The sequence below is a fragment of the Oxyura jamaicensis genome, chromosome 19 (assembly GCF_011077185.1).
Source record: "Oxyura jamaicensis isolate SHBP4307 breed ruddy duck chromosome 19, BPBGC_Ojam_1.0, whole genome shotgun sequence".
Lineage (NCBI taxonomy): Eukaryota > Metazoa > Chordata > Aves > Anseriformes > Anatidae > Oxyura > Oxyura jamaicensis.
This window is the reverse complement of record NC_048911.1, coordinates 4,584,702-4,609,870: the sequence shown is the minus strand read 5'-3', so window position 1 is coordinate 4,609,870 and position 25,169 is coordinate 4,584,702. Positions and strand designations below refer to the sequence as shown.

The following is a 25,169-nucleotide window of genomic DNA, read 5'->3' as shown; positions in this document are numbered from 1 at the left end:
AAATGCTCCACGGTGCTCACATATTAGCTTATCTACTTTTTATATCACGCATCGAGAGCTTACTTGAATTTTGTTTTTAAGACCAATCTGCCGCTTATTGACTCAAAAAAGGTAGGATTATCTGAATCTAATTTTGGAAGGCAGTACAGATGACAAACTGCTCTTTTTCTCCCAACGAAAGGCAAGCGTACAGCGATTTCAGATGAGGCATTATGCGCATCAACTACAAATAACTCCAAATATGCTCCCCACTCATTCTTAGCACTTTTCCCTTATGGAAAAATATTTCTGAGATGATATAAATATTGGAGGAAAAGATCCATTATTTGGCAAAGTCAATTCAATAATCAAATAACGCAAACATTTCCCGTTAATCTACTTAAAAAATTAAATAGACGTTTAGAGTACAAGTGATTGCTGACAGAACAAAGGGGAAAATTGAATGTGTTCACTATTACAAATTAAACTGTCAATCTACAGTCATTTCATATGTTTTATGAAATAATTTGTCTGCATTCATTTCTCTCAAGTTCCTCACAGGACAAAGAAACAAATCCAGGACATCAGAAAAATAGATATTAAGATTTCAGAAATGGCAATTGAACATTTCCAATGCGAGTAATGGTGAAAGCATGTATTTTTAAAACATGTTCTGTTTTTCTAACCCCAGACTTACATGAAAAATAGTGGTAACTTAAGAGCTATCTAGTTTCTTGTGAGCGTGTAAGCAATGCTCGCTGAACGTTTGCACATGTATTTGGAGAAGAGGAGGTCATTTTGTCCAGACGGGTGTAAAACTGCGTTACATTAGGCTCTGGGCATCCCATTGTGCACAACTGGCAAATCCCACGCTATTGACTTTAATAAATTCCAGATAAACTTTGCAATACCAAGGGTGCTTTGCATTTTGCATCCCAGCAGCCTCTATGCAGCTAAAAACCTGAAGCAAAAGCCCAAAAGCTTCAAAAGTAAGGTGACAGAAGTAAAGAGCTAGAGAGATCAAGAGTATCAGCAGTGTCACACTCTCTGCAGCACCTGGGAATTTCTTGGTTTTTATTCATTTTCTGAAGCCTCAGCTAGTCACAGAAGTGAGCCGTGCCCTGCACTTTGTAGAGGTTGGGAGAAAGCCCTGCAGCAAAACCCCTCCAAAGTAACTTGGTGGGAAGATGGTGCCTGTCAGGTCCCGAGTACATGATGAAGATATGGGCCAACACGGTGACTTTCAACGATTAAGAAACTGGGGTAACATTTGAGTAACTACTGGTTGACATTGACAAGTGTCATCGGAGAGACACAATCCTAGAGAGGGACATATCATCTAAAATAAAGGTACATCAATGAATGGAATAAACTCAGCATTATACAAATACCTTCTCATTTTGTTTTCTTTTTAAATGCTATTTTTCCTATATAAAATTGCTGCTTGAATGACCATCTACTGCAGTGCAACCCAACACGATCATTACAGCTTGCCCATTCCCCCCATCTATTTAGCAGCTGACAGTTAAGAAAGTCAACAAAGTTTGCAGACCATTTAGCGTGTACGACCAGGGTTTGGCTGAGCCTATCATGAAACTGGCTGAGAACTGTAACAAACTGACCTTGTCGTAATTGTATGAATGCAGAAAATCTTTTGTGGCCTTGCATTCCTTGCTGCAATGGATGAAGCCAAATCATGATTTGGTTCCATCCATCCTCTCTACACCTTCCTCAGTTTCTACCACGATCGTGTTTTTGAAAATGTGAGACAGTCTGAAACAGAGTCCCGGCCTTAGTTCACTGGTTATGGCAGTTCTCCTAAACTTAACATTACATTCTCTTATTCTTCTCCAACTACAAGATATCCTGTCCCCATGCTGAGGTCAGGTCCCCAGCACTGGATCCTGGGTCCTGAACTCCTTGAACACCAGCTGCAGAAGGTTTTGGACTACGGTTATCTCTCCGGTGCCCCACAAATTACCTGAAAAGACCTCCCCCAGCACAGCATCTGCCTGACACGTCCCTCCACAAGGTCTCACCACGTTCTCCCATGGTGATGTGACGAAGTCCCCGCGGGGTGTAACCAACCACCGGCTGCACTGGGCTCCCCTCCAGCACAACACTGTGCTCCTGAGGAGCATGAGGCAATTCATCACAGCCTGCAAAACTGCAGGACACTGCCCGAGGGACCATTTTGATTTACAGGAACTCTTCCACCTGCAGGAAGCAACTTCACCACACCCCTTGGTAAAAAAGCAGCGGTACAGCTCAGACCCACAGCACACAGAAACTGGATCCTCCTACCGAAGCTCACCTCAGATGCAAAGACTTCCAGGTCACACTTGCTACCCCTCCCTGCAAATCACAGACATCTACATGACCTGACACCAGCCTCAAATGTACTCCATCAACAGCAGCATCCAGATAACAGCGCGCTGCGGAGCCCTGGGTACGGTTTCACCAGTCCCAGAAGCATCACGCTGCTGCCTGCCAGCACGGGCAGGTTCCCCAGGTACTTCTTGCACGTGTTTGGAGAGCTGCAGGTTTGCCACTTGTGCTCAGACCCTGAGCCTCAGCTCTTTTATGTCTTCTTGTAAATTAAAGGGTGTGCCGCAAGAGCACCAGAACTCACAAGCATCCCACATGAGCTCAGGGTGCTGAGCCTCCCCTGCCAGCACCCTCCACTTCCCTAAGGAGCACCCTGCACTTCTGCAGCCCAGAACTGCAGGAGAAATACAGTGCCCAACCGAGGAGGCTAGCACTAAGCTGCAAAAAGACTCGGGGGAAACCAGGTACATGGAGAAGTTGGGGGAAGACCACGCAGAGCACAGAAGGTATTCAGGGGCCTCTAAACGGATTATGAAAAATATTGTATTCTGAAGACAGCAGGCAGACAACAGCTGCCTTAAGTTTCAGAGAGAAGTGGATTGAAAAAGCAGATCCACTATAATTTTCAGAGACAAATCTCTGTAGTTTATCTGATCCACTATTTAAATTTCAATACAGAGTCCTCTATCTGCAGTAATAATAACCTAAATTCCATTTAGTGTTCATTTGAGCAGTCAGGATAAAGTCATTTCTTATTATCTCCCCACTGTGTAAAAAACAGCTTGAAGGTAGGAAGTCAGCAAGCATTTTCACCAAAAAGTAATTATTGTAAGTGACATTTTTACTGCTGGCATGCCATAAGGCGAACTGCGCATTTGGAAGGACAAGTTGCTAAAACAAAATGACAGGGTGCTCTGTGACATTCCGACAGGAACCCAAACATGATTTATCTGGCGGTTGGGTTGATGTACCACTTCTCGTGATGTCCCAAGCCCGGGTTTCAGGTCCACGCCAGACCAGTCGAACCCACAGCTCCGTACCACAGGACAGCAAGAAGAGGATGCTCTGCGCACGGCTGCACGGGAGGCAGCCAAGCATCCCGTGCTCCGCTCATTGCTTTTACGGCAAATTAGTACGGAAGATGAAAGCAGACAAATGCAGACAGATTTCTCGGCAACCTCTTAAAAGAGCATTTGGTACTTCAGGGCCTGCGTTTACCTCCTCATACAGATGAGTTAATGGACAACAACAGACCTGGCAGGCTGCCTGGGATCCACGTGTCGCACACCGGGACTGGGCGGGTTTCTGTGTTCCCCTGGTCACTGGGCTGCCCACTCTGTCCAGGTTGTAGACCAAAACCCAGGGTGTGTTGTCCTGAGAGCCAGGCCCTCCTCACCCAGCTCGTCAACGACAGCATACTTGGGACAACCCAGTTACTGTTTTCCAGGGTCTGACATTTCCAGGCAGAGTTCTCGTTCCCAACCTTCTGCCTCATTTTAACTCCAGGAGCGCTGCCTTTGTGGCATCTCCTAAAGCACCCCAACGTTAGCAGCCGTGGAGTGCAAGTTTGATCGCTGTAATAAATCAGGTAAGCATTTGTGGAACAGCACCGCAATACATCCCTCTTCTGACTAATTAAACGAAAACACCCCCGAAAGCTGAGATCTTTCTCGCAGGTAGCATTTTTGGCGGATTTACTTTAAATGAATGAATCTTGCCTACTTACAATGTGCAAATTAATGTGGCTTATGAAAATATGATCCTCCCTATAGTTACACACTCCCCCAGTTATTTGTAGGGAGTATAAAAACCTCCCTCCAGTGTGCACACGTAATGATATGAAGTAGGTAGGTCTGTGCCTTCATGATTGCAAGTGCTTGCTATAGTTATGATTATAGATTTCCACCATGACCCGGGGGATTTTGTCTGTTTGTTTTGCAAATGTTTTAACTTTGGGGAAAACGTTATTTTGGGTCTCGGCTCAGGGAAATTTTATGTGAAGGGGGGAAAGGATCAAAAGAAAAGCCCTTCAGGAAAGCAGGCAGATGTATGTGTGTCTGCACTGAAAGGGGAGGAAACCAGCTCTGGCTAACTCAGAGATTACTAGGGGAAAATAAACAATAAAAGTCCCCGTTCTGCATAGGAATAACACACGTCAAAGACAGAAATACATATAACCAGCTGAAGGATCAGAGTAAATGTTAAAAGTACCTAAAAATATCTGCTTCTGAGTATTGTTGGAGAATTACAGGGTGTAGCTGCAACTTTATGTTGCATTTTCAATAATTATATGGTTTCCTCTACTAAAAAATATATGCTTTTAGCCATTCTAGCAAGCAGAAGGAGCTAGGGAAATGAGATGAAGTTTAGAAAAGAACTGGCATTAGACTCATGAAGAATTACAGCTGAACACTTACAAGTTCTTAGATAAGTTAGGTGACCAATTCTTGCAATGAATGCGCACTCACAAATGCCCCACAGAGTCTTGGAAATCACACTGCTGTGCCCAAAGCCATGCTAACAGCGCAGCTTCTGTCGTGGGGCTCGCTCCTCTTTCTCTGCCCTTCGCTGCTGAGCTCCCTGCCCTGGCTGGTGAGTGCTGGCAGCCCTCTGAACGCACCCTGCACCAGCGAGCACCCAAACTATTAGAGAGGTGCTTTGTGCCCTGCTGATGCAAAATGCCTCGTAGGCCGAAATGTTCCGGTCTGTACAACAAAAGCACCGTGGTAGGACTGGATGAGGGGAGGCAAGTTCAGGTACACGCACAGGAGGAACGGCCAAGCCACGTCTCAGAGAGCTCAACAACCGCAGGGTGGCACCAGCTCAAACCATCCAACTTCCACCAGATTAGGAGGGCTCTGGGATTTGTCCGCTGGGGTGTGGATGGGCTCAAGGAGGGGCTACAGATCACTACGAGGGGCAGTTTGGACATGCAGATGTGTAGAAGGATGCAACTTGAGTTAATTAAAGAGAAAAGCCGCGCTGAGATCTGCCTGGTGCTGGGCTGGACACACCAACCCCTGGCACGAGTGCACCACCAGCAAGAGCTTTCCAATACACACCATTAAGGGACACTTGCAATGGCTCACAGGGAAACAGATCTCATGATTTTATGTGCTGTTTTATATCAAATGAAGGAAAATAGAAAGAACTTGAGAATTCTTTTTAGTTGGACGAAGAGACAGAATCAGAAACATCAGAACACTGTCCAGGTCAGACCAGCAGCCCCAGATCCTTTCCAAGTCTCCCTAGTCAAAATCAGATTCCTATGGAAGAGGTAAACAATGCAACAAGCACGTAGGGAGAATTTCCTCAAATACCTACTGGCTTGCAGATAGGTTCCTAAGTAGGATATTTGCATTGAAAAGTGCTTTTTTTTTTTTTTTAAAAAAAATATTTTTTCTCCAGTATCACCCTTAAACAATTAAAAAAACATTTATAATATGAAATCAGATTTTAATTTAGATGACTAATGGCAAAACCATGGCTGCTTTAAAAGACATTGCTCTGCTTTGTTAATCTTTATTTAATATTCGGACTTTTCTGGGTTTCCGTAACTTAGTCAGAAGTCAATATTTAGAAATAAGTGTTAGAAAATATTTTCAATAACCTTATTATTAAAACAGCTTGTGTGCACAAGCTTTATTAAGGATTTTTCTGAATATTAAAACAAATATGTCACGAAAGCAATCAATCAAGATGCCACAACCCCACACAGTTACATTTTTAGTATAATCAAAACAAACCCGTGCACAATACCTTTTGGAAGCCAGACTTAGAGCTTTTAGAGAGGCTCTGTGGCAATTTATGGTGTCGCTGTTGACTCGGTGACCTTGTGATTAGACACTAACTTTGAAGCCTTCCAGTATTTTTGACTGTCTGTTGTCCTTCTCTGTTGTAAGCCTGAGCGTGAAGGTGTATCTACCTTGCCCTCCGAGATTTTCATCTGTCTGCTCCAGACAGGAGTAGGAAGCAGAATGTGTATGTGCATTGCATCCCATTTTGCATTTAGATGTATTTCCCCCTCTAAACATTCATTTGCTATGGGCGAGATACTTATGGGATGGATCCGAGGCTAACGACTGGATTCCTTCCCTGCTAGAGAAGTCCCATCCAACAACCACGGCAGGGGCTTGTTCTTCGGCTTCAGAGAAAGCAGCTGAGGGAGAGTGACCCTGAACACTGCGATACCTAATGCTCTCCTCTTCGGGAGGAGTGCTGGCAAAAGTACTGAAACAAAATGACATTTTCATTGTATGCAACAATATTATAAAAGCTATTAAGGTACATTATTTTACACGTCCTCATAATCTCTCCATACTGCTTTACTTAATTTGTGATAAAATTGTTGAGAAAGGGTACTTAATGTAGGACAGTCAGTAAAAGTAATTTATCATCTTCCCGCTTCGGTGCTCACGTTATCAGCGAACTCATTTTCTGCATTCATCATGCAATCAGCCTATTATTTGCATATTAATCAGGCAGTGGACCATGAAAGAGCCGCATCCCAGCCAAATGCTGCACTATCTCAGGAGGAACACTCAGTAATTATCATACATCAGTGTTATGATGTGGTAATTGATTATAACATCTTTCTGTTGCCCCTGGGGAGTCCCACTGCTAACCCAGCTTCAGGCATTCTGTGCAGATTTTTCTCTGAAAATTACAGAAACCATTGCTGTCCTTTTATTAGATTTTTTTTTTTTTACCTATACAACAGGCAGCTCTCTGAGCATTTCCAAGTTACTTTTGCCTTTTTTTTTAACGAAACCTTCATCAGAAAAAAAAAATCTGCTGCATATCAGAAAACACTTGTTTAAAAAAAAGAAAAAACGAACAAACAAACAAACAAAACCCACCCCCAAACAACAGTTGGGCTTGCTCCCGTTCATCCTCTCTTTCAGGGTCCGGTGGCTTTTTAGGTGCGGGTATTGCTTACATAATACCCTCTCCCACCAAACCCCACAAAATGTTGCAACGTCAACAGACAGTAATTGCAAAGTTCGTATAAAGGCAGTTAAAGTTGCTTTATTTAGGTGCCAAATGAGAGGCTAATTTTGGTCCTCTCGTAAAGGACAAACGAAACATCTGCCAGTTCAAACTTGCACTATTTTTAGGAGCCAAGTTCCAGAGGGGTAAAAGAGAGAAACAAATGCAAGCCACCAGGGCAGGCACGGGGCAGCTCACCTAACAGCTCGCCTCTCTGGGGAGCGCCCAGGGGCAGCTCCCACTTGCACCCACCCTGACTTCCCTTCGGAGACAGAAATGTGGGGCTGGGGGCCTCAGGAGAAGGCCCAGGAGGGGAGGACCCAACAGGGAGCACCCCAAAAATCAGCAGGGCCTGGGCTCCGCAGCGAGGCCAGACTACTGAGAGCAACTCACAAGGCCGAAACGACTCCTCCAAAGCACCTCACTGTCCTCGGTCAGGCACATCGGGGGTACCTGGAGCACTGACATCAAAATGGGGACATTTGGGCAAATCAGGCTGTGCCAATGGGTAGTATCAAAAGATTCTTCTGGGGAACAATCATTCTTTTCAAGCACGCTGTGGGGCATAATACGTAGAGCCCAGGAACAAACATCTGTAAGTCATTTCTGGCAGAATCTTTGAGAAGTACAAAAGTGGGACATTTACAGGTCAGGCTTACCTTTTGTTTCTTATGGTCCCTAGACTTCTTCCGTTCATGAGGCTAATGAATTGGACATTTTCCTATTTTCACTTCTATTTAAATTTGATTTCAAATCTGTTTTGTTTTCAGTGCAAGTTGTGGCTCTTAACAGATTTCACATAATCACCGGATTCTTTCATTTGCTGTTTCTTTGAATGGCTGTTGGCAAATTAAAAAACCTCCAATACCTACCAAATTAGGGGAAACAAAATCATAATTTTTTCCTCTTTTCTGCTGCACTCTAATGCAGAGGACAGACTAGAAGGTACCTTAGAAGATATTAATTTTCTGGTAATTTTCTTTTTTTTTTTCTTGGGGATGATTTGCTCTCAAGTAATACATAACTTTATAATCAGAAGAGGATTCAGAGTCTAGCAGGCTATTTATTTCCCCGTGTCAGAGCTACTTTGAGCAGAAGGCAGCTGCCTTGTAGCTCCATCCCCATTATAAAAAGGAAATAACAACCTGCACATTCGGTGCTAGCACACCTTCTTTTCAGTATTTTGGGAGGAAAATAGCCCATTATCTGTTCTTTGAATTGAAAGCAAGGTAATTTTCATCCACCGGAGGAGCATTCTGTAATTTGTTGAGCAGCGGTGGGGCTGGCACCCAGCACGATGGCCATCTCCATCCCGCTGGTGGCAGCCACGGGGGCCGGACCCCGCAGCCACCTCCTCGGCCCCGCGCCTCCTCTTCCCGCGAGCCACCACCGTGAGCTCCTGCCAGCTGCTGGAGCCTCCCACTACTGACAGAAAACTGCTTGAGCCCTTCGGAGAGGAGCCCTCCCGACCCCTTCTGCAGCTGCCAGCCCACGGGGGACAGAGTGCAGCCATCGCCCCAGCCCCTGACCCCCCCCGAAGCCACAGCACGGCTGCGACGGCCTCGCTCGCGTTTCAGTGCTGCTCCAGTTATTTTTGTATTTGGCTTTCGAACGTATCGGCTCATCGTTTTCCAGGCAGCTCCGCTGCGGTTGGCAGCTGGCAGGAGAATCCCCCCGCGCCCGGGAAGAGGCAGAGGAGGCAACGTGGGCCCGCTCCCCAAAGGGGCTGCTCCTCTCCAAACGAGCAACGGAGGGACAGCGAACGCTGGTAATTAATGAAATGAAGTAATGAGCAAGGAGATGATGAAAAGTGGAACCTACACAGCTCTCATATTCAACGACCATGATTTCTTTTAAAAAATGCCCGAAGACTGCACAGGAGGCTTATGCTCAGATTGACACCACCGTTACGGTGAAAGTAATTCACGACCTACATCCACTTTTTAGCAACTATTATGCAAACTGATACTCTTCCAAATTACCGGAGAAGTGTAGCAGCAACAATGGTCAGGGGAGTTTCTTTTTTCATAGAGCTTAAAACAAACATTCATTAATGAGCTCTGCTTTTTAAAATGAAGACTGCGACAGCGGCAGCAGCGTGCCTGGCGCACAAGCTCCTTGCTTGGAGACCCTGCCACGCACACCGAGGGCAGGGGAAGGTGAAGGACCCCCACTCCCAAATTAACCACAGAAATAAAGCAGTGCTGCCCCCTGACCGGGGAACTTCACCAAAACGAATGCTATGAACTCAAAGCCACGCTTCAGAGTGAATTAAATTTGTCTTCAGAATACAGCGTGAGTCTCCTCTTGCCATATTAATATGAAAAGTGTGTTGGTGCTTTGTCATTATAATTCAGCCGCAAGGAATATCTGCCTAGAAAATAGTGTTCACTCTGTGATTATGTATTTTATTTTAGCACTTTTATAATAGTAAAGCTATGACCACAATGAGGACGGAGTCATCTTCCGCAAGTTTAATCACTGGGTGGTTCAATGGAAGGAAAAGACTGTAACTAGGACAGGAATTTCTCTACAAATACTGACTCCTTACAAAGCGTCGCTGATGGACAAAGGACTACGGCCCTGTGGCACAGCCTGTGGAGGACAGGCCGAGGCAACAGGCAGAAATGACCAGATGATGCCTGGCAATGATATCCAATGTTATATTAAGAACGAAGTTGAAGCACTGACTTCACGCTGCATTCCCAGGTCCCAGTAAGGTGCCTTGACAGCGATTCTCCCAGCTTTATTGATACCATAAAGGCTGCCAGGAAGGTTTTCATGGTCCAAATGTCAGGGAAATGGCACAGAATATGATCACACACGTTACAGACAGACTACAACAGCTGCCCTTACGAGAAGCCAACTGATATCCTATGGTTTGAAATCAAGACAGCCAGGGCCAACTGCTGCAGCGCCGCAACCTCCAGCCACACAGAAAGAATGTGGAAACCTCCCCAACAGGCACCGGTGGGCTTCAGGGTTTCACGGAGATAACTGCTCGGCTGACTTTGTTGTTCAGCTCTGAACTTTACAAACACATTTGTACCTAGCACAAAAGGAGACAACCTTCTCGACCACACGCAGACTCAAAAACTGGTCTTTGAACATAACCTATGCATGCGAGGAGTTCTGAGCCACTGAAAAGCCATGTGCTCTCCCTTCTCTTCCCTACTACAGGCCACATTAACCAGAACCATCCCATGCCAGGCACAGTTTTGTTAACTCAGAATGTCAGCAAAAGACTGCAGAACAATCTCCCTCTTCTGATTCACCAGGAAAAACAACTAAAATCTGGGAAGATCCTTCAGCATCCCTGGACCGAGCCCTCCAGTGCTGTCCAAGTACTGCGGATTCAGTTCTCTGCGTGCTGGTCCCAGAACACCTGGAGCACCATCTGACAGCTCTGCTCACCCAACACAAAACTGTACAACGAAGGAAATCATCATGGACCATGGGGATGAGAGGTCAGAGCTTCTCCATTCCCACCCTGTGGCCAGTGAGCTCTCTGTAAGCATGTCAGGGTGGTAATCCTGAGCAGGAACAGCAAGCCCGCAAGGCACGCTCTCCCCCCATGACTTCTGACGGAGCAGTAGATGTGACAGCACCCTTCTGTTATCAGATAAACAGGGACATCTACCCCGTACAACATCAGCTACCTGCCCACTTGCCAGCTCCTGGACTGCAAGGTATTACAGAAATGAGTACGATATAAATAAAAATATGAGGGATACCTGGCTCTGTCACCATTCCACAGTCTGTCTGCTAATACCCTAACCACAGTCAGCGGAGCTTTCGTTCTGATTTTTTTTCAGATTTCTTTCCCAAGAGATGATAAGGAGTAATCTCCCTGTTGTTACAAATGTTTTATTTTGAAAATAAGGCTTTTATGCATATTTTAGTTGATCTAAATACAGTAGATCTTGGGTTTTTAAATCACCAGATAATATGCAATTATCTCAAGCTAGATTCTGATTTTGAAACAAGCTCTAATTAGCTCCCCATTTTATGCTGCTATAATCCTTTCTTCAACTCCCATGAGCGTTACTATTGCTAAGCAGCATGAGGTTAGGAATGATGGATGATACCCAGAAAGGAAGACAAACAAAAGGGAAATTCAAAATCCCCTGAGATCACCCGCAGCTGTATCGGCAAATGAAGATTTCCACATTAGGTCATAAGACGACCCTTACAGAAACACACACCAAAAAGGCACGTCTTTCTCCCACTGCGTATTGGCAAGTCTTTAATGTAGTATATAGAGAGTATATGTCCTTCACAGAGGATAAATACTGAAGTGAATAAAATTCAGCTTTCCCGGGAGTAGTTACGAAATCAGCAGCACTGAAAAAGAAACTTGGTCTTAAAGTCATAGAGATGCTCACTACAGATATAAGGCCCCAAAATAAAACAAACTAATAAGAGCTATGTACAGTACAAGTATTTAGAAAAATATCCAAGCACATAAACCTTCTCCTGACACATGGCTACTTGCCAAGCCCAACCCAGCTCTGATCATTGGTAATGCAACTAAATAAGGGCCAAATTCATCATGAAAAAATGCTGATGCACTTGGGTGACACTAATTCAACTTTTTTTTTCCATGTGATTTGGTCCATGCTTTTGACACATAAATCATTAAAAAGGCAGATTTACCCAAGGGCATTAGAGCATTTAGGTGGAAAGAAATACACAGAAAAAAATGTTAGAAAAGGCATAGCGATACTATTTTTGACCACCTAGGGTACAGACACCATTTTTGAGTAAAACGCGTTCACTGGAACTTGCACAAAATTCTTCTGATCGCCAGAGCCTTGGCCAAGGTCACAGCCACAACATACAGATGTATGTACCTGGTTGTAATTTTGGTACAGGCTGTGTTTTTCAAAAAGTCATAAATACTGCTTGCAAAGAAGAAAAATGAGCCTGGCTTCTCTTTGCAATCTCCAATTTATATGTATAAATTGTATAAACATATATATATATATGATGCTTATCCATCTTCTCCATTCATCCTTGCGTATAAAAGGCTGATGGGTCCATCTGTCCACGTGTGACAGTGGAAAACTACTGGACAAAAGAACAGATTTTCATGAATGAGGTGTTAATCAAAACCTTATGATCTGGAAGCGTAACTAACTGGGTCAGAAATCCAGAAAATCTTGCTAGTTTGGTATAATAGTGCCAAACAGTAATGAAAATACTCACGGCTAATAAAAGTTTGAGACATTACTATGCATGTTGACACTCTGTACACTGAAGACCTTCTTGGCAAAGCACTCAGGAGCCACTGAATGTTTTAGTTTAATTTCACTTCTTTCCCTTCATGCATTCAACAAGTTTGGAGCCAATTATATTACGTGGAAAAGGCTTCAGACCTTTTCTCATTTTAAAGTTGGTCTGATTAATTTCTATTTTAAAATTACAAGTATGCAACCTTTTCTGCCTTGATTTTCCTGGGAAATGTCTCAGAAGACCAGAAAATGGGAGCTTTTTTTTTTTTTTTTTTTCTGCCCTGGAGTAGAGAATCTTTCACAAATGCATAATTATTTTTACCCTTTTCCAAACTGTTTGCTGCGCGCTTTTAATTACAGAACAGCTGCTAATAAAAGAAAATTACCAAACTGCCCTTCCTCATTCAAGTATCTTGGTTTTGCTCTTTTGTTCTGCGTGGTGTCACAACCCTCCTTATTCCTCCATCCAGAGAGAGGTGCTGAGAAAAGAACGCCTTGTAAAACAATTTTGTTTCTAATCATAAGGAAAGAGGAAGAAAAGGGCACGAACCCATTTTCTCATTTGTAAGTTTGCTTTAAGGAAAGAAGGACAGCGATCATCAATAATATGATTTTATTAGCTGATAGGAACATGTCGCGTCACACAATATTAGCTCAAGGGCAGGAGCTGACAAACGAGGTTGGGAGTGTGGGAGTGGAGCAAAATATCACGGCAGCAAAACCCAACTTCCTGAAGGAAATCACTTTCAGCTACCAGTGATCCTCACGGGAATCCCTAAGGTGGTCGAATTTTAATGCTATGGGCTTGTCTTTCAATCTTTTATAATTACAGTTAGTCATAAATATGATGATTAGCAATAACAATGCAGCCTTTTCCCAGCTCCTCTGATTTCAAATTCCTCTTAAAGTGGCTATAATTAATTACTCATATTTTCCATGCTGTCTTAGGCATTTATAACTATAACGGTTACTCTTGCATAGTATTGATGCTACAAAAAGTAGTCAATGGCACACTCTTAATGAACAGCAGCGTACAAAATGTCACAGGAAATTTCCATGTTTGCTAAATGCTCGCCTATAAGTAACAATAGCTCTATGATTGCAAATAATTTTTCCCATTTTGGTTTTGTTTTTATGGCTTGTTTCACCAGGGGCATTTTTTGCTTTTATCTATTTATTTCCCACTGTTCTTCTTAGGAAAAACGTGGATTGAATATCACCCCGGATTTTTTTCTAGTAAAATCTTTTAGAATGCAAAATAGTTTCCCAGCAGTGCGGAAAAACAGTTCAGTTGAGACAGTCAGAATAAAGCTAACCAACTGGAGGAGAGGGTTTCTGAATGGCACAAAGGTAGAAGAACACATCCCATCCTTCTCTGTGTCCTGAAAGGCAATCACTCTCAAATACTAGCTGCAAGTACAGAGCAGGGCACGAGTATTTTTCTAGAGTAGAAAAGAGCCCGAGTGTTTTCTATCAGTTAAGCATATCATTGGTAAAAAGTCTGTGTGGGTAGAGTTTGGTATCTAACAGCAGGAACACAGCTGTTCTGCTCCTTCCTATACTGTGGCCATCTTCAGAAAACCTTGAGCAGTTCACTTCTCATTGACACTCATCTTTGCTGCATCTGCTTGCTTTTTTTTTTTTTTTTCAAATGGAAAAGGGAGAGAGGAAAAAGGTCGGCTCGGAATATTTAACGAAGCTTGAAACAGAAACACATAACATGGTCTTTTCCCCACCTTCAAATTAACAAAGCAGATTTTGTGCAAATGAAAGTGGAAAAATATGCCAGTGAATAAGGCAGCTGGAGTATGTAGATCACATTACAAACGAAAGGCTTGTTTTACAGCCATTGTCACATGTCAAGTTGATAAGCTGAACCATGGTAAAAAAAAAAAAAAAACAACAAAAAAAAACAACAACCCTACAGAGCCAAGGATCTCTAAGATCAGACAGAGTCTAATACCTAATATATGCAGCTAAATATGTGTACTCCCTACATCTGCCATAGCAACAAGGAGAGAAGGAGGAATTAACTGTGTTAATAAAAAACCTGAAGGGTCTCCTGTATGATACAACAAAACAAGAGAAACCTCTCGGCATCAAAGCAAAAGAAACGTAACAAAAGCACAGAGAATTATTTCAGAGCAAATCATTGAAACCAGCTGATTACCTGAGCTTGCACATCCCTGCTGTAGGGAATCCTGTAATGATGTCACAGAGTGAAGGACTAGATAAGAGAGGAGAGGAAAATCAGGGAACAATAAAAGGAGATGCCAAACCACAAACTAAACAGTAAGCAGGCTCAACAAATAGCAAACCGCTGATCTCAGCAAGGGCACACTGCTCATTTAAGTCAGTGGCATTATAAGGGCACAACCGAGGTCAAACTCTAGTCTGGCCTTTCTGTATCAATGGATATTAGGATAAGAGAGAGCCACAATAAAAGCATAATTGCAACGCAGCATTCCCCCTTTACAGCTGAGTTCTAGCTCGCCTCCTGAGAAAGCAATCGATATTCTCCTAGGAACAATATAAAAATCCCCTATGCATCCCTAGAAAACAGCACACAACATTTTCCAGCTTTTCGGCCAATTTTTTTGGAATTACTTATCGTATTCATGCCTAAATAATATCGCCCTCATTAGGAACTCGATAACGGCTGCTTATCAATTGCACATAAACGAGCGCTTCTTGTGTCAACATTCCCAGCCAGTCCCCCTAGGAACCGGCTGGGATGCGAGGCGGGACGCTTCCCCTTCCACCAAGCGCCTGGGCTGCCGCAGGGTGGAAGTCCTGCTTACTGCAACTTTAAAAAGATCTCCTCCTCCTCCTCAACTCAAACAACATAGTGGAATTTTAATTACCTTGTCCTTGTTGCTGCCCTTGTGCAGGCAGGACACACTGTCCCAGCTCACCATTCAACCAGAGCTGCATACGAATAAATGGTTCTCGGCCTTTTTGTGTCAATTTACTCCATGGCTTTGGCCTGGAGAGCATGTCACTGACACTTCCTTGGGACAGCCCCAATACCTGAAGTGAAGCAACCAAGAAGGGCACGTTAACACATTTGGTTTGGAAGGGGGTAATTTAAGTCACTTCGGCTTCCTTTACTGCTACATTGCTCGAGTCAATTAGCAAAACTTCAAAATGACAGATATATGTGCGGGGATTGAAATGCTTTTCTCCTGCCACAGTTACGTTCTGGAGAGCTTTTTTTTTTTTCCCCTGCAGGAATGGAGTGGCAGTACAAACACCAAAAGGATGGCTCGAGATTTGCATGCTTTCCATATTTAGTGTCAAACAGTTTCATCGATCCGAACAGGAAAAACACAGCATACCAGCTCACAGAAGGAGATAAAACAGGACATGATTGTCATGTATTTTGTTCTCAAACAAAAATAATTGGGACTTCTGAGACTAGGTCTTCATTTGGTTGATTTGTTTTTGGTATGAGCTGTAACGAGGTGTGCTTTCACCTGTAGCAGCAGCTGCTCCATGTAAGTAAACATTTCGGAGCACAGCTTACCGCAGCAATGGGGGGATTTCAGGTGGGCAGAACCCAGTGACGTGCTGGAATTCAGCACAGGTGCAGGGGTTAAAATTCATACGTAATGAAAGGTGCCACGGGATCCTTAATGACCCCGAGAGGTCAGGCTTTTCATTTTACGTCTTACTGAAGAGGTAATAGCGCGATGTCAGCTCCTATTATGCTATTACATTGATTCAATTCTTGATGGGAAGAAGAAACACCAGATGTCCAGCACTCCTCTCAGCCTGGAAGGTGCTTTCTGGTGGTCGGGGACCCCCCAGCTCCCCTGTGCTCAGAGCCCAGAATGTGAGACCTTATCACGCATCGCGTGTCTGTAATCAAACACTGCTTAAAAAGGTCTGAAAGCACACTGGGATATCAAGCACCAGGTATAAGCAAGGACTGTGAACTCCTGACTCAAGACTAAGGAGATGTAGGGGATTTTCCTTGTGTTTGTTTAAATACCCTCATGCACTTTTCCAAATATTAAAAAAAAAAGGAAAAATGCTCTCATGTCCATAATCTTCACTCAAAACAAATTTAAGACTCTCCAGTCACGACAATGGTATTACTCAAATATTCCGTGAATTTATTACATTAAGCATGAAATACTGAGTCTCAGTAATGTTTGCTTCAGCTTTCAGTGTTTCTAAACTCAGGGGCCCCATTTCTAATTGCAAGCAACTGAAGCCAATCTTTATGTAAAATCTATGCAATTCACGAAATACAAGGAAACTAATGCTTTCCTTTGTGAGCGTAGTTTTAAAGTTTTAACATGCTAAGCAAAAACATTTTTTCGTAAGACACATGTGGCACACCCCTTCTGGATGCATGGCTGTGTTAAACTGAGCTCTGTACCGATGCGAGGAGCATAATGCACATACAAAACACTGGGGTAACAAGAGAGAACCAATTCTTTACCTTTTCCCCAAAGATCCTTTGGCAGATGCCATTCTTTGCTAGCTTTTCTTTGACCTGACGCGTTAGTTCTATTGTATCCACTTCCTGGTACATATAAATCTCATACTGCTCAGGTGTCAGTGGAGGAACTGAAGGTTTGGATGGCTTTGACAAGGACACGATAGGGGATGAAGGGAGGGGGCTATTTTGTGGCGTCTCACTGCGACTCGCCCCAGTCATGCTCAATTCAGAACTCTGCGAGTACGGAGATTCAGCGTTTGGCCACTCTTTCCAATACTCTGAAGAAGATGGTCCTTGGAGCTGGCTACGATCTGGCCTAGTCTGATTGCTGACCTTTTCTTTTCCACCACTGGCTTCCTCAACTTTTATATCTTCGGGAAGAGCTGCATTTCTTCTCTCATGCTGCACAGTATTCCACCAATGGTCCTTCCAAACACCACCACGTCCCAACTCATTTTTAACATGCCTCAACATACCCTGGGCAGAATCACTTATTCCATGAAGCTCTAAAACAGGTGCCTCCTGAGGCTCCTTTTTGAGCCCAGAGAGGTTCTGCAATGCAGAGATACTGGAATCAGTGACAGATGAATGTTTCTTCAGGGATATGGCCAAAGGAGAATAGCTGGAAACCGAAGACATTGCAGGTGTAGATACTAGTTTGGGGGACAGGATAGAAATGTCAGCTTGAGATAAAGGTGTTGTTTTTAAGGCAGGTTCAAGGGCAGCCTGCTGTGCCTCCATTTCGCGTCGGGCTTGTTGCAGAATGGATCGAATAGCATCATCAGAATTGCCACTGCTAGATGCAGAAGGCGGCTGAGCCGGCTCAGCTATGAAAAACAACCAAAAGACTAAATGCAACAGAGGAATATGCTTTATATTCAACATGCGCTACTGTAAATATTTCCCTGCAAGAAAACGGGGCTGCAATACATTTCTGGACGGGAGGGAGGAGTTTTCAACTAAGCAAAGATTCTCACTTTTCAAAATAAGGTAAGATTTCCAAAGTTCTTCACTGGAAAATTTTTATCGTTGCCAAAGTGCTGGACATTTGCACACGCTGACTCAACTGCACAAGTCTGTTACTACTTGCAAGTTTTCCACCATTGTAAAAATTTTCAAATAAATGCCTTTGAAAATCAAGCCTTCAACTCTTCCTCCCTCACCCCCAAGTGGTCAATAACATTTTATAGTTCTATTTACAAAGTTATTTAACCTTTCACTTTTATCTCCACAAATGAATCGTAACGCACACGCTGAACACAGCTGCATCCACCTGGACAGCCTATTAATACCCCCTTGCAATATAAATAAGGTGAGTCCTTTTAACTCCAAAAATAAAGCGCACAAGTTACAACAAAGCAAGAAGTTTAGTAAAAGGCTTCATTATTTAATTTGACAAGCCAAATGTGCTCCTGCTTCCTGTTTGCTTGTTCCGTGGTTCCAACCACTGAAATAGACAGCTCTACAGAAACCAGGATGACTCCTGGCCATCACACTCTGCCCCATTTCAGGAGAGACAGCACCCAAATGAGGTATCCCAGTGGTGAACCCAGGACCCATGTGGCTGTTCTGCAGCATTCAGGAGATGAGCAGAGACTGTAACATGGGTGTACACTTATCTCTGCAGAATAAGTTGCTTTTTTTTTTGCAATGGCATCTGTTTCCATTTAAGTTAGGTTCCACTGAGGACCCCAGTGCTTGAAAACCAGTTCCTCTGAAAACTGCTCTACAAAGACTGCGAAAAGTGAAGCACTAGGGAGTGGCAGGGAACCTATACACTGCAAGAAGTGACCTCAGTTGAAGTAAGATTTGAAGCTCTCTGCGTATTATTCTACTGTTACACCTCACCTGAATACATTTCCAGATTTGTCTCCCTATACTCCTTCCTGTCACACACTATAAGGCACGTGAAAAACTAAGAAATGGGAAAAGATGGTGAGACCATCTCTTCTGTTTTATCTACTGGTTTAATAGGGAGTTTTGAGGCTGAGTTAGTATTTGAAAGGAAGTCCGACACTCTTAGATAAAACATGCTACTGAACAATGTGCTTGCAGTTTCCTGCACACAGCCCACATTTTTCTCTATGTAATCATCGCTGGTATAAACTTATTTATTTACATCATTTATTATCTAGTCTTTAATATTTTGCCATGAGATTAGCGTAGTTTTCATTTCAAAGATGACTATCCAAAACTGTAAATCAGTTTTTATTTTAAAAAATGAAACAGAAGTATGGCAAAGTACTCCCTACTTCAGTATCAGCCCTCTAAATGTACTGGAAACTCTTGGGAGGGCTGTGGAGTAGACAGAAATGTTAACTACATGACAGCATACAATGAGAAATTACTGATCTCAGGCTAAGATGTTAGACATTAATGAAATTTTTGGAAAAGGAAATGCTTTTTGGATTAGCCAGCTCACTCCCTGAAAAAAAAAACCAAAAAACTATATCCTTACATTCTGTAACCAAAGTCATGTCTGAGTTTGGCTATGTTCTAATTTTAGTACATGATGTCCACAGTAAGATGGTACTGTGGTACTAGTAATTGCTGGCAGGATTGTGACCTTCACTCAGGCAAATTCACTCCGTTCCCTCTCCCACGCAGTTGTGTCCCTGGGGCCTGAATTGGAGAGCACTGAACAAAGACCCCGTCAAGCAGTGATGTGTATTAACTTATCCTGGGCTGCATTACGGACAGAAACCACTCCACTGAATAAATAATAATAATAAAAAAAAGCTCTTCAAACCTACATTCAAGGTTTTAAGAATATAATTAACTGACCAGAAAGCTCATGGTAATTGTTTTAATTAAATTCTGAAGTAAAAGTAGCAAGAGACGAAATGAGGCCGTACCTGTTTTCTGTACTTGCAGCTCCCTTTTGGCTTGTTCAAGAATGGATTTGATGGCTTCATCAGAGCCAGTCTCTGTGGTTCGGATTCGTGTGGTTATATTACCTGAAGAGGAAAACAAAACTAATGACACTTGGAAAGCTTCTATTTGCTCGTTTGTTTTTAATACAAAGACATACAGTGTATATATACTGATACACCGATAGCATAACCTGATGACAGTTTACATAGAACCTTTACCAACATCTACAACACCAGGAACATCCTTAACGACACAATAAAGGAAAAATATCCTCGTTGCATGAAAGCCTGTCCACTAGCTGCACTGAATGATGACAGCACTGACATCACCAGAGGAAGAACTACATGCTCATACATTCCTTTTCTAGTATAACACACACAGGACGTTTTTTTCTTTTTTCTTTTTTTTCTTTTTTGGAGGGGGAGAGGAAACAGAAGGGAAAAGAACGGGAGGGGAGAGGAACAAAGATAAAAATGTAAGACCAGAAATCACCCTTAAAAATTGCATCAGCTACTAGGCAAACTAGGATGAGTATACATTCAGCCCCAAACAGATTAAAAAATGACTAGATGCAGGAAGTCAAAAATAATTTTTTTGCCTTTCTGGAGTTTTATACATTAAGAGAAACAATCATTTAAAGACTGATACAATTTGAAGTACTCTCCAGCTAAGAACTATTACTTGTTTGTTTGTTTTCTTTTGGTTGGTTTTTGTTTTAACCACTAAGGGGAGAGAAAGGAGGGAAAATTCCTGTGACGGTGAAAGCGATCACATTGCTCATTAACAGGTAATCATCAAGTGAGCTGTGTAATTTCTGACTGGAATCAAAGTAACTACAGGGTTTTGGGGTTGCTGGTTTTTTTTTTTTTTGGTTTTGTTTTTGTTTTGCTAAAAGAAAAATTCTGCAACTAAAATGTTCATAGTTCCTGTTTAATGATAACTTATTGATCTGCTGTTCCCTTATCTTTTTGTTCAGTCTTTTCCGTACACCATACTGCAGAAAGCACCACACTAATTTAACAGCTTATTAAAGTGTATTTGTCAACATAGGCCCCATGAGGAGAAAGAAGTAAAATCTAGAGCAGAAGCAGTACCCAACTGATATTGGATTACACATAATTGTGCAGCTTTCTTGCTCTAAAATCATAGAAACAGCAAAGAGAGCATTTCTATAGATGCGATGATTTTATAAAGCCACTTCTATCACTTAATTTTCTTTATCTGCATATCTACTGAGGATAGGAGTGGAAAAAGTATCCAAACAGGGTTAAGTTAGTACAGCAGCAGCAGAATTAGAAAAAGCGAAGTGTTGGTCTAACCCATGGTTTGTTTTATACTTACTGTCTGTTTTTCTATCAGATTCCAGGCCAGAATCAAACTGCACAGTTTTAAGGAAACACACAGCTAAAGCACACTCCACTTCCTATGTATTGACTGCAAAGAAAAACACCTGCCTGTGACGTACCTTCAGACCCATTTCTTCGTTTCGGTACTTCCTGAAATAGTCTGTTCAGGTTCTGGCCTGGATTCTCTGTTGAAAAACAAGTTTGGTAAGAACAAAACAATCAGGGGATGGTTGCTCTGACATCATGGGCTGTGTGACATGAGAAGATAGCAGCCTGTCTCTAGAGACGAGGGTTCAAGCGTTCCTCAAACCCTCGAGTCTTTGTCTGAGCGCTGGAGGAGCTGGCTACTTTGGAAGAAGCAAGGCTGGCTGATTTGTTAATAAAGATTACAGCTACGTTCGGAAAGGAGATTAGACAGATATAAATAAATGTCTAGAGATACCAAAAATGAAGAGGTTAAAGATGGGCAGATAAACCCCTCAAGTACAATCATCAAAAGGAAGAACAGATTATAAATTTAACAGTGTTCACTTTCAATTAAACAAAATATAGACAAATCCTGCCTGTCCTTTCCAATATTTCTAGACTGTAAACAACTTACTTTTCAGTTTCTCTAAATGTAAATCTCAGTCTTCATTTAAGATGAGTCACAACAAAATGCATATGTTATTTCTTAAAATCAGTACCCTAAATATGCAAAGCTGCTTTAAATTAGGACTGGTTTTTAATTAGTCATCTCATGTATCACCTACGATACTTTGTCAAGACACTTGGGGAAAAAATCACACAAGACACAAAATGTGGTCTCAACAAACAACCCCAAATAAAAATCACCAAGTATTTCTGATGGCTGATACCCGTAGCAGCTACTGACTCTTTTTACTCAGTGTTTTGAAGTAAGGGACGTAAACGTCCCTGTTCCTTGGCTGACAAACACAAGCCAGTGGCTAACTACAGCATCAGCAAAGATACTAACCTGCAGGAGTGCTGAAAAGCAGTGTTACAAAGCTCTGCTTTCTGCACCTTTTGTCTGATTGAGGTGAAGACAGCATCAACTCACAAACGGCCTCAAACATGGAAACTTTCAATTTTTTACACGTGTAACTAATAGGAAAGTGGGGCAAGACCCTCGGCTGGCGAGCGCTTACCTCTTTGTCTACCCTGGATGCTGCGAAGAGCCAAGATGTTCTGCTCGTCCGAGAGGAACTGCTTCATCTTATGAAATGGCTCCTTGCCTCTCACAGTCAGTTTATTCCATGGCTTTGGCCGGGCTAGTATCTCACTCACAGACCCTTGCGACAGTCCCAACACATAATGTCCAAATATCCGCTGTCCAATATTGTGCTTGATCAACTGCTCTTTCACCTGACGTGCAATTTCGGCTGTGTCTATCTCCTCGCCTTCGGAGATGCTCCCAGCACTTTCTGACTGGCTGGGAGATGGGGCCATGCCATTTACATCCGGACTTTGTTGTAATGGACTTTGGGAAGAGATGGAGTTTGTGCTGTAAGGACCTGTTGAAAAAATCATGCTTGTGCTTCCTGCTTCCTGCATTGCCTTGGAGTAGAAGGACTGCATTAGCTGTCGCTGGAGGAGAGAGTTTAGTGCAAATTTTCCTGTGGAGGCCAGGGGTAAGCTGGGGCTTGCCAGGGATGAGCTGAAAAAGTCTTGACTTAAACCCGTTGGTGAGAACTGGTGTGTACCATTAGTATTGGATGCCTGCTCCCCCGCGTTGCGGAGCAACTGAGAAGGAGGGGAGGCCGGCAAGGTTGCAGGACGCTGACTCTCAGGCTGGTCTTTCCCTTTTCTCCTGGCTGACCCTACAAGGAAGGTCAAACATAATGCATTATGGGGGATTAAAGAGGGAAAAACCAAGATAAAAAATGCAAAGTTTGCCCCGCAAAGGGAAAAAGTGCAGATTTACAAGGGCCAATGAGGTGGCGGTGGGATTTTTGTTTTTGTTTTGGTTTTGGTTTGTTTTCTTTTCTTTTCTTTTTTTTTTTTTCATAATTCAAATTTCAATAAGCCAAACAAGGCCCCCAAAACAAACAACATGCATTTCATGTTTGCACCTTTCTTGTATGTTGCAGCCTGGAGAATCCCCCTTACAAACATTAAAACTAGAACAATTACATGAAGTGCAGTTATACATGTAAAATAAAGGCAGTTACAGACAGCAAGTCCCTTTGATGTCTCTCATTCAAGACATTACTCATTGGACCTGACTGAACCCAAATGCAGCAAACATTTACATTTTGGAACAAACCAATTTGAATAAAGGAATCACCATTAGGTGGATGCACCAAGATCACTCAGTTTAAGTCATAAAACGCTTCAGAATTCAGTAATCCCAGTGCCAGTGGCAACTTTTAACTTTCTTCCAGCTGCAAAAACCATAAGCATTCAAGTATCTGGAAATTCCATGACTTGCCATTTAAAAAATGTGCACACAAAATGTAAAAAGCCCACATTAGGAAAGCTAAACGGCAAACACACTTCACTAAAAAGAAAGTATTTTGTTTTTCCAAGCTGACCTGCTGGTAATATATCTAAGTGTATCAGACAGGAAGATTATTGTGTTCTGCATGCAAACATTTTGCATAACATTGTGCGTGGGGGAAGAGACTTCTGGTGCCACGGATGAATTTGTTCCCAAAACAGAAGACAGCCTCAAACGCTACCACTTGGTACATCTTGTAATGCCTCTCTTTCCTAACCTTTAAAGAGTCTCCAAGGTCTCCAAGTTTTATTTTACTATCCAGCCTATAAAACTGCAGAAATCAAACACTCTTCAGCATTCTTGTTGCCTGTTAATCTTCCTGCCATGCATTAGCTCACACTCTCATCTCTCATTCACCCCTCCCTCCCTTTACAAGACAGCAAACAAACCAGAAGAGCTGAAAATCGTGTCAACCTACCACTCAGGTCACTATTAGTGATACGCAGCGTGGCATTCTCAGACTGCAAGGAGCGGTTCTTCTCCAGCAGCAGCACCTCCAGCGGTTTAGATGCATCCTAAAGAAAATCAAAGTGGGAGGTTTGTTTCTAAAAGAATTAAGAGTCTCACTCAGGCACTATAAAGGATTTCAGAAGAGAAAAACAAGTGCTCATCTCTGCTATGTCCATGGCTAGGGAATTCACCATGCATATATTTGCAGGACTCACTCAGTGCTCCTACATGAGCTGTAGTAAAGATGCACTGGTTCATTTTCAGTGTAAATCACTCATCAATTCTGCATTATTTTGAAATGTGTAATGGAACAATTCCTTAATCCTACTTACTTTAAAATGGTACTGGCATGCTTTCACAATTTAAGAGCTGCAGACTTCTAATCTGATTATATTAGGAGTTAAAGTGATATTATTTCTTCTAGGTCAACTGACCCAACTGAAGCATTTCCTTGAAATGCCGTGTTTCAGCATCAACAGCTTGTTCAGAAATAAAACCAGTCACAGAAACCTGTCATCTGCTTTCCACTAAACACCCAACCCTTGATCATTAAAAAGCATATTGAGAATTAATCCCGGTATATTGATATTCAATTCAAATTTCAGAAGCAGGAATTTAATTAAAAACCTTCAAACTTAAGGAAGATTAACTTGCTGGATGAGCAGAGGTTTTTCCTGCTTTCTCAATACTCAAAGGCTTGTTTTCTTTTGTGAACATTACTTCCAAGGCTAACGAAGGTTTAAAAATGCTAAAATCCTTGGTCACTACAAGACGCATACAGATTTCAGGTTAGCTGTATAGCAACTCATATCTTTAAAAGACTCAACTTCACACCATTATGGTTTATCCACTGCAGCATCAGCTGAAATGTCATTCTTTGTCCTTGACCACTTAAAAGAAATTAGCAGGCAAAAAATGTTCACTTCAGCTTTTTACGTAAGAAAAGTTCAGGAAAGCAATGATCAGCCCACCTGTCTCAACATCAGCAAGAAACTGTCCATGCTAACACGAGCAAATTG

The 25,169-nt window shown here is 42.6% G+C and overlaps 1 protein-coding gene across 1 annotated transcript in view; it reads right to left on the bottom strand.

Annotated features, from left to right (window-relative positions):
* Window positions 1-25,169, bottom strand: part of CUX1 (cut like homeobox 1) — a 202,266-nt gene that overhangs the window by 28,706 nt on the left and 148,391 nt on the right. Inside the window, exons 14-20 of the mRNA XM_035343423.1 lie at window positions 24,119-24,215; window positions 22,349-23,020; window positions 21,320-21,385; window positions 19,836-19,937; window positions 16,981-17,807; window positions 15,395-15,560; window positions 14,701-14,757 (exon numbers count right to left, since the gene is read on the bottom strand). Coding sequence (XP_035199314.1) covers window positions 14,701-14,757; window positions 15,395-15,560; window positions 16,981-17,807; window positions 19,836-19,937; window positions 21,320-21,385; window positions 22,349-23,020; window positions 24,119-24,215 — 1,987 coding nt within the window. The remainder of the gene's footprint in view (window positions 1-14,700; window positions 14,758-15,394; window positions 15,561-16,980; window positions 17,808-19,835; window positions 19,938-21,319; window positions 21,386-22,348; window positions 23,021-24,118; window positions 24,216-25,169) is intronic.